Raw genomic sequence first — 14,532 nt, 5'->3', positions numbered from 1 at the left:
ACAGAACATATTTCCACATGACATAATGGCCCTTTTTGCCCACGTACTCCGCTCTGGATATTTCGTATGGCAAAACAATTTTTACCTTCAAAAAGAAGGTACAACCATGGGCTCACCACTTTCTCCCCCAATAGCTAACTTTTATATGGAAGACTTTGAGCAACGTGCTCTAGAGACAGCATGTCTAAAGCCCAAAATCTGGCTCAGATACGTCGACGATATTTTCGCCATTTGGCCCCACGGCCGCGAAGCTCCAAATACATTCCTTAGCCACCTAAACAAACAACACAAACGTATCCAATTCACCATTGAAATGGAAAAAAACGACTCTCTTCCTTTCCTAGATACAGTTGTCACACGTCTTCCCTCTGGCTGTCTCTCCTTCTCAGTTTACCGCAAACCTACACACACAGGCCAATACATACACAAAAATTCTTACCACCACCCAACACAAAAATTAGGTGTCATAAGCACCCTTAAACACAGAGCCCTAACTATCTGTTCGAATGAACAGGCTCTAAACCAAGAATACAAAATCATCAACCAAACATTTATCAAAAATGGATACAATAAAAAAACTATTCACAAGATCCTCCATAAAGACACCAGTAAGAACAAAAAAGATTTCAAGAATGCTATTGCCATTCCTTATGTTAGAGGCATTTCTGAAAAAATAGACAGAACACTTTGCAAATACAACATTAAAACCACCTTTAAACCCCCAAATAAGCTAAGACACCTACTCAGTTCCTCTAAAGATCCTCTTCCACACCTAGCACACCCAGGGGTATACAAAATACACTGCACATGTAATATACCATACATAGGGGAATCAGGGCGAACTATCCCAATCAGACAAGACGAACACAAACGACACATTAAATACCTCCACTTTGGTAAAACAGGCCTTTTTGACCATGCACTCCAAACATACCATAGAATTGACTGGAAAAATACCAAGTCCCTACACCGCACCAAAACCTGGTTTGAGAGAAAATTTAAAGAGTCTTGTGAAATGCTCAAACACAACCCAAATCTCAACAAAAATGATGGCCTCACCATTTCATGAATGTGGAGGACCCATCTACAACCTGTATAACATCCTAAACTAGCATTAGAAAAATTCCCACTACAAGAAGACAACATGGTGACTTGGTGAAGTGTTTAGAACATTCAATAGCAACTGAAAGAAATCATTTTGTAACTATCCAGAATATTAATACATGAGGACTCTAACAGTTTATTGTAGTTGCATTTATCTATTTATAATATATATATATATATATTTTTTTTTTTATATATATATATATATTATTATTTTATTTTTATTTATTTTTTATTTATTTATTATTTTTTTTTTATTCATTTGTTTTTCTTTTCTATCACTAGAGGTCAGGCTAGAAAAAAGATTTATTAACTACGTAGATTTAGTTTACTGGTATAGAAAGCATGAGCATGTAGCTTGGTTCTGTATACAGTTGTATTCTTCCGATGATGACCTCGATATAGAGGTCGAAATGTCAAGTTTTATTTAAGTATAAAGAGCTAATAAATATTTTCCATAATGTAAAACACATTTCCTAGGAAATGTGTTTTTACATTATGGAAAATACTTAAGAATAGCAATCTGAACTCCCTCCACTTCTGCAACGAGCTGCCCTGGTATTGTACTACGTACTAGGATCACTTGCATTGGCTAACGCTAGTGTCGCTGATACTTTATAGTTTACTATATTCGGCAAGAAACTCTCTGATTCCAATCTTTGAGTTTCTTATTCGGTTTTAAAACTATGTGGGATTTAATATCCCCTTAATTTAAGTCAAGTTTTATTTTATTTGTAATTAATAAAATAATCTGTTCAACACATGTGTTTTTGAGTCCCTAAATCTACAAATATGAGTGCTGATCACCGTGTAACCCTAAAAGAAAGAAATGGTAATTGGTTTTCTTTCTCAAGTTCTAAAGTGAATTTAATTTTGTGGTGCAAAGATTTGATCTTGCTTAGAAACTCGAACAGATCCTTTCAGTGTTTTTCCAAACAATAAAAATGTCATCCACATATCTCCACCACACTGCAGGTTTAGGGTCTAGTGAGATAAAATTTTACTCTCAAATTTCTCCATGAAGAGATCCGCAGAAGGTGGTGAAGGAGGGCTTACCATTGCAAGGCCTGATAATTGTTGATAAATAGTTTTATTCCATAGGAAAAAGTTGAATTTTAAACAATGATGAAACAGAGAAGTGATGTCTTGGGGGGAGGAGGCTTCTTAAAATGTTGATTACTTCCTCTACTGGAATGTTGGTAAATAAAGATGTAACATCCAGGCTTGCCCAGAAGATCCATATTGGAGATCAAGATGTTGCTTAATTTCTCCACGAAATGTTGTGAGTTACGCATGTAAGTATCCAAATTGCGGATGTGTGCTTTAAGGAGACCTGCAAGGTGTTTTGATAATAAATAAGTAGGCGAATTAATTCCATCAACAATGGGGCGTAACGGTATTCCATTTTTGTGGACTTTGGGAGAGCCATATAGTCTCGGTGTTAGTGGATGCATAGACGTTAATCTAGGTTTTAAGTTCTGTTTGCCAGCTATCCATATTATGTAATAAATTGTTGGTATCATTGTGATTCTTTAATGTGGGGTCTGAATCTAAAACACGGCAGGTAGATTGCACCTTATAACATTTCCTAGCTTCAGGAGGAGGCCCCTGATCCAGACTGTGTCATAAGCTGATGTTAGGTCAATGAAACTGGCTCTGGATTTAAGTTTCTTCTGGAAGCCTGCTTCAATCTGTGTTTGTCAGGGCCAGGACCTGATCACAGCAACTTCTTAACGGCCCGAAGCCAGCCTGTTCAATCAGAAGTGCTCTTTCGATGAGTGGTGAAATTCTTTTAAGGAGAATTCTTTCAAAGAGCTTAAAGTTGGAGCAAAGCATGGAGATAGGTTGTAGATTTTTGACATCATTCGGATCTTTCCCTTGTTTGGGCATGGCAATTATTTTGGCTTCCCACCACAGATTTGGTAGTTTTCTAGTCATTATAATTTTTGAGAAAAGGGCAGCCAGCCATGTTTGGCCTTGTTGACCGAGATGTTTTAGAAACTCGGGGAGGATACCATCCACTCCTGCAGACTTGCCAGTCTTGGTGAGTTTTAAGGCTACCTGTATCTCTTCCTAAGATACTAGGTGTACAAGTTCAGGAAGCTCAGGGCCGGCTTCAGGATTTGTCTGATGGAAGATTGCACAGTAATTTTCCCGATAGAGCTGGGACATATCTTGGAGGTTTTCAATAAATGATTGGCCATTTGATCAGGAGTTATCTCTGTTGTTGGTTCTGCTCCACCTAATTTTCTCAGAAGTGACCAGCTTTTCCGGCTAGATGTGGTGAAATCGAGTTCATGGATGGTTGAGGTCCATCTTTCCTTTCTGTTTTTATCCAGCATTGCTATGAGCTCCTTAGCAACAGTTGGATCTTCAGTCTCTTCATATTTGGCTAAAAGTTCCTCAGTTTCTCTACTTCAGCATGGAATGTATTGTTTTTAGCTTCTAGGAACAGAGGCTTTGGCTGCAGTTTTGATTAGTTTAACAAATCTTGGATAGAAATTAGGGGTGGGTGGAATTGCTCTAATGGTTTGCTTGATTTGTTTCTGAAATGCATTCCAGTTGGACGTGTGAAGGTTCCATCTAGCGATTGGTGTTCCGCTGATGACTGGGATTGATGTGCCTCTCTCTATTAGGTGTAGGGCAATACTAACTATTAGGGAATCTGTTGAGGATGGTTCTGGTTGTTGGCAGAGGGTAGTCTTCAGAGTCTTTAGAGACTATGCACAGATCTAGGGGATGTAGGTTTTGTTCCATCTGGCTGAGTGGAGACTGCCTTCCTGCTTGGCATCGTAAATCAAATACATGTTATATGTATCCATCCAGTTAACTAGATTATTACTGTCCCAGTTGTTAGAGGAATAGCCCCACATGGTGTGATGAGAGTTGAAGTCACCAACATAGATAGCAGGGTGAGGTGATGGTCAGTCCATCTGATCAGGCCAGAATTGAGATGGTGGTTTGTAGACATTGTAGATGGTGGTATTTTGAACTTTAATACCTATGGAGTATTCTGCATCAGGTACCATTGGGTTATGTCCTTGAGGCCAGGCCAGGCCATGCTTGGGTATGTGAAAGCAAAAACAACAGAGACCCTCAACAGTCTTTCTGAAAATGATCTGCAGAATTGTATTGCTTACCAGATAAAATCTGGCCTTTATCAGTACTGACTTCACTATATACAATGTTACTAAATTATCTGACCTTCCAAGTAATAAACCTTCAATTAGCTGACCCATGAATGCATTCAGCATGTCAAATGACTTCTAGCACAGTCCTGTCAATAATCCAATCCTTAGTTATCTAACCAACAAAGGGTTTTCCACTGTGGTCAATAACGAAGGATTACTGTATCTTATGTCAGGAACTGACTTATGTAAGAGTTATGTTCTGCAAACTTTATGAAATTCAAATTTTACATAATTCGGATTTAATCTATTTGCATATTAATCAAACTATTGCTTAAGTGTTCACTAGTGTATTAACCTGTTTTAAAAGTTATTTCATTAATTTCAGTCATGGGATTCACACATGGAATCAGGAAACTGATGATGATAGATATATTATACTTGACAAGAAATTATATTATTGTTTTAATCCTTTAACCAATCACAAGCAAACAAAGTTTGCAAATGCAGTATCTTTATGACTAGTTTACTTGTATACAGAGGCTGGTGACTTCACAAGAGTTATTTCAGTATCTCATAATGCGAAAAACATTATGGGAAGAGTCAGTACTCAGCCTGTTCTCAACATTTACAGACGTTTTATCAGTGGGAGCTAGACTTGGGAAGATACTAAGGTTAAATCAATGCAGAAGTCATTTTATATATACAAGTAATAAAATGATGTATCACCATATTAAATATTTTTGATCCAAGATATGTAAAATATATACAAGTAGACTAATCATGAATATACTTCATGCACAACCTTCGCTTTTGATTGGGTAAAGGATTAAAACAAGAATATTTTCTTGTCAAGCATAATATACTGTATAATCCAGTTGTAAAACTTTCTATAACTGTCTTCTCTGATCTAGAATATTTAATAATATGCTGATACACTATTTTATTACTTGTACATAGAAAATATGATTTCTGCATTGATTTAACTTTGGTATCTTCCTGGGTCTACCTCCCACTGAATGAGACCTTAACAAATGTCAAAACTGGCCTGGGTAGTGATCCTTCCCATAATGTAAGTGCATTATGTGATATATGAGGCATTTGATGTAAGTTAATAGCTTCTATATAAAGCAGACTAGTTGTGAAGCATGATGACAGTTCATGCACAAGCTTAAGGCTTTGTGTGTGAAATATATGCATTTGTGCAGAGTGAACCTTTGCATAATATTTTTGAATCATGGAATACTGAGGCATTTAATAAAAATGTCGAAAGATTCTACATATAAACTGAAGATACCTCATGCAAAGAGTCCTATGCTTGGGTAAAAATTAAAACAGAATATCATTTCTTGTCAAGTATAATATACTTTCAATTCAGCCTTACAACAACTTTGAACAGAGAGTATTAGAAGATAATACACCCGGTATTATGTACACACCTTGGTTCTCAAAACATTTCTTCCAATGTTGAGCCTAGACATCAAAATCACTTTGGGGAAAAAAAAAAAAAGCATGGTTAGTAAACATTTTTCAATAATCCTGACCCCCCCCCCCCCCAATTCTGAAATTCCATATCAGTTTTAAAGCAGATATTCACATACGCGACTTAAAGGAAATCAATAAATAAAAGTAATACCTGCTACCTGCAGCTAAATCTGGACAAGAGAGACTGGATTTTGAATGACTACACAACAAAACCTGAAAATTTCATGTATCTGGATGTTTAAATTATTTCAGTCTCAAAATAATTATCTTTGTGAAAATCTCACCTGCGTTTTAAAAAAAAATCTGTCAAAACAATGCCTTCATTATTAGTAAAGGCTTTTTTTTTTTTCTTTTTTTTTTTTTTAAAGATGGTTACTAAGAGTTTTGCATCTAACTTAGAAAGCTCCAGTTTTTTTGTTTTTTTTTTGATGCAGGAGATGATTAATGCTTCAACTACTGAGAAGATGGGTACTTATATAATGACTTATACCCACACCACCTCACCATTAATACTACTTCAGAAAAACAAGTGTTTCTGCATTAGACCTCTATGGTCTTGCCAAATCTCGAGTCTTAAATCTTTTTTTTTCTCTCTCTCTCTCATATTCTCATACATGTAGACTGTGGTACCAATTTACAATAAATTTACTAGTATTTAAACGTTCTTCATCATTCTATGACTGTCTCAGGTTTTAAAAAAGTATTCTGGCAGGCGTGCATCTCGATTCAAAAAGGTGGATATATTTCTGACACATCTGTTTATCAAATTTTCTCTAACATCTGTTTATCAAATTTTCTCTAATCAGTTTTGATGTTTAATGGTCTAGCTGTTCTAGGCTAATCTTTTGAAGTATATCCTCCCACTGTTATTTTGCTAACCCATCTTGTGACGTCTCCGATACCATAGTTTCTGCGCTTTTCAAATATGTCATGTACAGGGTGTTCGGGATAAATTTGACAGTTTCGTAAGGAAAAAGAAAATCTTCTTTGTATCTATTAAATTTAATGAATTGACAAAAAACATTACAGGCAGAGTTAATTACAATACTATCAACAAGATTTACTCAAAATAACCACCATTAGCATCGATCACAGCTTCAATTCTGCTTCGGAACCTCGAACAAGCTGATGCTACAGTCTCCCTGGGAAGGGCCGCAAAAACTGTTTTAATTTTATCCATTAACTGGGCTTTTGTATTACTGGAAGTGCGATTGGTGTCTTTTTCAACTGCGCCCCATACAAAATAATCCATGGGGTTAAGGTCTGGGGAGTTTGGAGGCCAAACATTTGGACTGGTGAAGTCGTAGAAAATTTCAGACAACCATTTTTGACTTTTCCCAGAGGTGTGGCAAGGGGCCGAATCCTGCTGCCATACATACGGCCTACCATTGGCTACCCTTGTTATCCAGGGCTTGACTACAGTTAGCAACTCCACGAACAAAGCCCGAATTCCAATGCCAGGGTTCTTCAACACCTGTTCCTGCAGATTTGCGAGGAATTCTGCTGTATGAACGCAATCAGATCGTCTGCTAGGGATCTTTCTTCTTGCTACATCCTCGTAGTCACCATTGCAAGTCTCTAGTTCATGCCTGATTGTTTTTACTGTATTCAGGGAGCATTGGGCAGCAGTCGTAATATCCTTATTTTGATGGCGGGCACGAATCATCATGATACAAGTTATTCTCTTCCATGATTCAGGTGGGTTCCAGCTATCCATCCTTTCTGACATCTTGTATATGAATGAAGAAGGGTCCAAACTTTTAAATGAAGAGAAGTGTGTGTTAATACATGTAACTTACGGAAAAATATAATTAATTATAAATATGTCAAATTTATCCCGAACACCCTGTATATTAAATCTTCTTCTTCTTCTGCAGCTTTTCCCACTTAAGTAGGGTTGCTGTTTGTAGTGAGTCTCCTCCACAACCTCCTGTTTTGGGCTATAGCCACATCCAAGTTCTTCATCCTCAAGTCCTCCTCCGACATCTCCCTCCATTTCTTTGGCTGCCTGCACTTCCTCCTCCCCTGCACACATCCATCTGCATGACCTTTCTTCCCACATACTTTTCCTCCCTCCTCATCACATGACCAAACCATCTCAATCTTGCCTCCTGTATCTTTGCTCCTAAGTTTGTAACTTTCACTGTTCCCCTTACATAGTCATTTCTCAGACGATCCTTTCTGGTCACACCGCACATCCACCTAAGCATTCTCATCTTCACTACCTCCATCCTGCTGATGTTATTTTTTGTCAGGGCCACAGTTTCCATAGCATACATAATAGCTGGTCTCAATTACTGTCCTGTAGATTTTGCCTTTTAGATTGATCAACACCCTCTTATTGCATAGCACTCCAGCCATCTCTCTCTCTCCAGTTCCTCCATCCTGCATCCCACTTCCTTCTCAGCCTCACAATCCTCTTTCGTTGTTGAACACAAGTATCTAAAGTCACTGACCTTCCTGATGACATTTCCTCCCAGCTCCAGATCTGTCTCCTGGCTGCCATCCAGTCACTGACCTTCCTGATGACATTTCTTCCTAGCTCAAGATCTGTCTCCTGGCTGCCATCCACTTTGTTTAGATCCCCAACAAGGACCAACTTTTCCTTTTTCATTGTGTCAGTTGCTTTTTCTAAAGCATCAAAAAATTCCTCCACTATACTAACACACACACTCTGTCTTACTTCTGCTCAGTCTCATACCTCTCTCTCTTCTAGTACTTTTCTCCAACTTTCAAGTTTAGCTGCCACTTCTCTTGATTCTGCACACAGCACGATGTCATCTGCATACAACATAGTCCAAGGCATGTCTTCTCTCACCTCCTCCGTCACCACCTCCATCACAATATTAAATAGGGACGGACTTAATGCAAGCCAACTGTCACTGGAAAACTTTCTGTCTACCCCAGGCAGGTCAGAACTCTTGTCTTTACATTTCTATACATCTCCTGCACCAGCCTGACATATTTCTCCGTTATCTTCTTCTCCATCAGACACCTCCAGACTGCTTGCCTTGGCACTCTATCATATGCTTTCTCCAGATCAATAAATACCAGATGTAGCTCCAGTTGCTTCTCTTGAAACATTTCCATCATTTGCCGTAGCCCAAAGATAGCATCTGTCATTGATCGAGGAATGAAGCCAAATTGCTCCTTTGCAATTTCCACCTCCTTCCTCAGTCTTCCATCAAGAACCCTCTCTAGGATTTTCATTGTGTGGGAATCAACTTTACTCCTTTGTAATTCTTACAGTCTTGTGCATCCCCTTTACTGTTAAAGATGGGGACAAGAGTACTTTCTCTCCATTCCTCAGGTATATTTTCCTGTTGACAAACTTTTATTAACAGGTCCCACAACAGGTCAATTCCTACTTCCCTAGTGACTTCCATGCCTCCACTGGGATCCTGTCAGGGCCTGCTGATTTACCATTCTTCATCCTCTTTATGGCTTCCTTCACTTCCACTCTACTAATGTTCTGTGCCATCCCCCCATTAGGCTCCCCATCTTCTCTGTGAGTCCTTGCATTTTCTTCATTCAAAAGCCCTTCAAAGTATATTCTCCATCTGTTTCTTATATCCACATCCCTTCTTAATACCGTTCCTCCAGAGTCTTTGATCTGGCTCACATGTACGATGTCCTTTGATGCCTTATTTCTACATTTTGCCAATCAATAAATCTTTCTCTGTCCTTCCTTTGTTTCTAATTGATCATAAAGGACTTGATATACCATGGCCTTCGCCTGTGCAACAACTCTCTTGACTTCTCGCTTTTTCTCTCTGTACTCTTCTCTGTTTTCCACTCTTGACTCGGTCCCACTTCCGCTTTGCCTTCCTCTTAGCCAACACTGCTTCTTGTACATTATTATTCCACCACCAACCCTCCTTCTGCTCTCTAATCTTTCTGGATGTTTCATCAAGCACCTCAATTGCACAGCTTAGAATTGCTTTTGAATTATGTCTCTGCCAATCTTGTACACTTTCTAGTCTATCCAAAATTCCTCTCTAACACCCTCTCCCTAAAACGGTTCCTCACACACTTTCTTCTTTTACGCAAAATCACTTAATTGTCTTCCTCCCATGGCTTCTAAAGGTTCTTATCTTCGACCTTATTTTAAAGTCTGCGCACAGCAGTCGGTGTTGATGCACCACTTGATCTGTTGGGATTACCTTACAATTTATTACTGCCTTAAGATGTTTTCTTCTAGTCAAAATGTAGTCAATTTGTGAACTGTTCTTGCCACTTCTAAATGTTATCAAATGCTCTTCCCTCTTACAAAAAAGGAGTTCACAATTGCCAGATCAAATGCTACTGTGAAGTCCAAAATCCTCTCTCCTTCCTGATTCATCCTTCCTACTCCATGCACCCTTTCACAGTCCCTATTCTGTCTCCCTATGTGTCCATTCAAGTCTCCTCCGACAATCACCATCTCGTTTTTTTCCAGTTCCCTCATTTCTTCATCTAGCACATTCCAGAATTCATCTTTCTCTTCTGTGTGTACAGCCAACTTGTGGGGCTTATACACATAAGACAACCAGTTGCTCTTTTTCAAGGCCCAGTTTCATTCACACGATCCTGTCGTTCCTCCTACCCACTTCCAGTACTTCGCCCTACATTCTGCCACACACCACAATTCCGACACCATTTCTTCCCTCTTTATTCACTCCAGAGTAGAACAATTTATACCTGTCTCCTAGTTCCTTCACCTTTTTCCCCTTCCACCTTGTCTCCTGAACGCATAAAATGTCCAACTTCCTCTTATATATATATATTAAATACACTTTAATAAATTTTTAGTTTTCTGATACACTGATTAAAGGATAACTGCATATTATTCATTATAATACTAAGGGTCATACACACAGACAGTTGAAAAAATTATTTAATTAAGACTGACTAAACTACAAACATTTCAACTCATATAAACTGAAATATTAGTTTAATCAGTGTTAAATATTTTTCCAACTGTTTTATGTGACTTTAGTATTTTCGTTTTCTTCTCTTGATTTTATGAAAAATCCAATGACATTCTACTGGTGCATGAAGCCATCACTTGAATAGGCAGGCCCCTGTTAAAGATTTTAAGTTAAAAAAAAAAAAAAGCAAAAATTTTACGGTACAAAAGGGCTACAGTAGATACAATAATTAGGATTTAATAAGTTATTAAATCCTAATTTAATAACTTATTAAATTAGGATTTAATGGTTTTCAGTCATTACAGTCATAAATATTTAATGGTTACAGTCATTACTTTTCAGCCTAATCTAGGAAATTTGATCAACAATATATAAATACTTTATGCTCCAAACATGAGCAAAATTATAATACCAGCTAGTTTGCATATGCATTGTGAAAGTGTTTCATGAACTTTTTTTTATCACTATTATAACTAACAATATACAGATTCATCTGCAAATAGCAGAAGTGATAGCAAATTATACTAGACAAGAAATTACATTCTTGTTTACACTCTTTACCCAAGCATGAGCAAAAAAATGTTTGTGCATGAAGTATTTTTGTAACTAAGTTACTTATGTTGAATTCACGTCCAACTACTTCAACAGCTCATAATTCACAGCATGCTCCATTTGGCCTGGTTTCAGTAGTGACTGTTCACATATTGCCTTGTATTATGCTAACAGCCACACTAGACCTATGGAGATAATGAGAGTTAAATCAATGCTTATGTTATATATTCTATGTACAAATAGCAAAGTAGTATATCACCATATTATTAAAACACCCTGTTATATTATACTTGACAAGAAATTGTATTCTTGTTTCCATCCTTTACCTAAGCATGAGTAAACAAACGTTTTCACATTAAGATTTTCACAATTAGGTTACTGTTACACAGAGGCTGTTGACTTAACATAGAACTGCTTCATTACCTAATAACACATTACAGAAAGAGTCACTATCTAGAACAGATTCAACCATTAATGAGGTCTCATCAGTGGAAGACAGACTTCTGTAAAGCTTTAGTTCTTAGTATATCCACAAGTATAGCCCAATAATGAGACTTCAATAAAAGTCAAAACCAGTGCTCCATAATCTGTGCTGTGCATTATGGATAATGAGCAAGAGTATTTGAGGTGAATTAAACAACCAGTATAAAATACAAGTAGCCTATAATAAAGTATTTTGTGTTCAAACGTGTTTCATCAAGCCTGAGAAAGGATGAAAACAAGAATATAATTTTTTTACAAAGTACAACTTACTTTGTAACAAAAAAAACTTGCTACAGCATTCAGATAGATTCACTACATGAATTCTATCTAATTTTTTTTCTCAAAATATAGCCAAAACAAAGCTCCAAAATGCCATATCAGAGTGAAAACTAAGAATTTATACACAAAACAGAGTTATTTTTTCTGAAATACTATATCAAATGGAATATTGACAAAGGATTTGAATTTAGTCCTTACATATTTAAAAAAAGCAGCATATTATTGTAATCGTGATACATGCAGGAATCCAAAGACTCATCACAGGAAGGCACTCTACTTAACACTATCCTTCTATTTACAAATCAACTCCACTAACTATTATCTCTACTCTACTCAAAATGCTATCTATTACCCATTAATATTTTTTGCCTGTAAATGTTGTATGTTCTCCAGTTGATATGTCTATAGTCAGGATCCCCATAAAGATTCCTCTCGTCATGGTGGAAATCCACCTGAGATCCTTTTCCAGCTAACGGGTGTGTGATATTGCAATGTCTTATAAAAGTATGGCTAACACAAACAACACCAACCCTAATACAAACAAAATGGAGGCACAAGAAACAGCAGCTATGCCATTGAATGCTGATATTTTGTGGTATGTATTCCAAAGCACCAATCTTTGATTAGGAGAGGAATTTTTTCCTTCAAAATTCAATATAATTGGACTTTTTTTTTCAACTCTTTGAATTGGCTACTATGATCTGCCATGTATTTTCCATGTGATTTCATGCTTTCTTTCTTTCATTTTTTTTTTTTTTTTTTTTTTTTTTTAAATCAAAATTTATACTTTTTAATATGGATATGTAATATCCATCTTCAGTCAATGCATATAGTTAAAGAGCTGCATGGCTTGGAAACCAATTAGCTGAAACTTATGAGAACAGATTTTTGTGGCATTTTATATATGGTCTTACATTTCTGAAACTATGATTCCATTTCTCAATAAGACAGTCATTTCTGCTATCACATATCATACAACGAAAGCCTAACTATCAAATAATTCTTAAAAACAAGGTCCAATGTCCGAATTTATGAACTCTTAAATGACCATGATACCCAGATCTCTAGCTTATGCAAGACCAACAAAAAGGTTTCTTGCGTTATAAATAAAAACAGGAGAAAACTCAAAATTAAAACAAACTTACCATTGAATTTTTTGTCTAAAATCATTTGTGACAATTTCTTTTCCACTGTATCCTTTAAATTGGAAAAAAAAAAAAGTCAACATATTTGAAAATGCATATCATATTTTTAAATATCTTCAGTATATGAAAAATATTTCATTGTTCTTCAGTCATAATACAATTATCATGCAATACTTCAGCAAGAGTTATTTGTGATTTATTAGGGAAAGGAAAGGTCACTGTAGCAAAAGTCATACTGTAACATTAACAATGGTTACAGCAATACATAAGGTAATAAAAAAATAAATTGCTAAATAAGCAAATAACAAATAACATATACAAGAAAAGAAATTTTAAAAAATGGTAGCAATGTAGTAGCTTACATATAAATTCACAGTTGCATTTATGATCAAACAACTATATATATAAATTAATTCTTTGTAAAAAGCTAAAATTTCATGGTTGTTACCAAAACAAAGAAGACAGGCAAGATATTTCTGAGCAACAAATACAAGATGCTATATTCAGGCAACAAGGATCAAGGAAAAGAAGGGATAGATTCATCGTTTGTTCACAATTTACTGCCAAATACGATATGGGAGGGAGTCATGCATACAGTGTAGCATAGAGTGATTCATTAGATAGTTATTGATCATTTTATTTTTGCTGTTTTCGTTTCCTGTCTTCTACAAATAATTTATAATGGGTGCTGTGATAAAAAATCCCACCGGTTGCAAGGTTTGTGGTGCAATGCGGTTTTTGTTGGCAGAAAACAATAGTGCTGCAGAAATTCACTGAAGACTGTATAAGGTTTATGGGCCTAGTATGGGCATAATAAGTGACAGTAAATTTAGGCAATGTTGTTGTTGTTTCTTTAAAGAAGGGTGCAACAATGTTCACAATGAAGAGCACAATGGCCAGCCAAGTATGGTAAACAAATTGGTGGAAAGAGTGAACATGAAGATTCATTAGAATTGTTGTTTCACAGTGTCATTCATGAAATTGTGACAGAAAAGCTGGGAGATAAGAAATACTGTCCCAAAAATACTGATGGATGTGCATAAGCAGCAACAAATGGAATCAGCTCAAAATTTTTTGGAGCATGTGAAGCAGATGAAGTTTTTTCTCATATTTTGACTGGTGACAAAATGTGGATTGCGTACACAAACATCATGTCAAAACAACAATCGATGCAGTGGCACCATTCATCATCTCCGAAAGCAAAAAAAAAAAAAAAATTCAAACAGGAACCATCAAGTCAAAAAAAGGAGGCAACTGTCTTCTGGGATCAACAAGGGAAATTGTTCAACGATTTTCTTCAGCATTTCACAGTACACATTAACAATTAATGTTAATGTGTACTGTGAAATGCTGAAGAAACTCAGACAAGCAATTCAACAGATTTAGAAGTTTCTGGGTGGGAACTTTTTGACCACCCACCCTACAGTCCTGACCTCTGCCCAGTGA

The 14,532-nt window shown here is 36.6% G+C and overlaps 1 protein-coding gene across 1 annotated transcript in view; it reads right to left on the bottom strand.

The window, feature by feature from the left end:
• The window catches only part of LOC150105429 (26S proteasome non-ATPase regulatory subunit 11-like), a 324,220-nt gene that overhangs the window by 16,391 nt on the left and 293,297 nt on the right, over positions 1-14,532 (bottom strand). The window contains exon 11 of the mRNA XM_090393957.1: positions 13,087-13,138. Coding sequence (XP_090250083.1) covers positions 13,087-13,138 — 52 coding nt within the window. The remainder of the gene's footprint in view (positions 1-13,086; positions 13,139-14,532) is intronic.

Source organism: Typopeltis vanoorti, chromosome 6 (assembly GCF_054136105.1).
Source record: "Typopeltis vanoorti isolate ZY-2024b chromosome 6, IOZ_Tvanoo_1.0, whole genome shotgun sequence".
NCBI lineage: Eukaryota > Metazoa > Arthropoda > Arachnida > Uropygi > Thelyphonidae > Typopeltis > Typopeltis vanoorti.
Note: the sequence above shows the minus strand (reverse complement) of the source record. Positions and strands in the feature narration are given on the sequence as shown.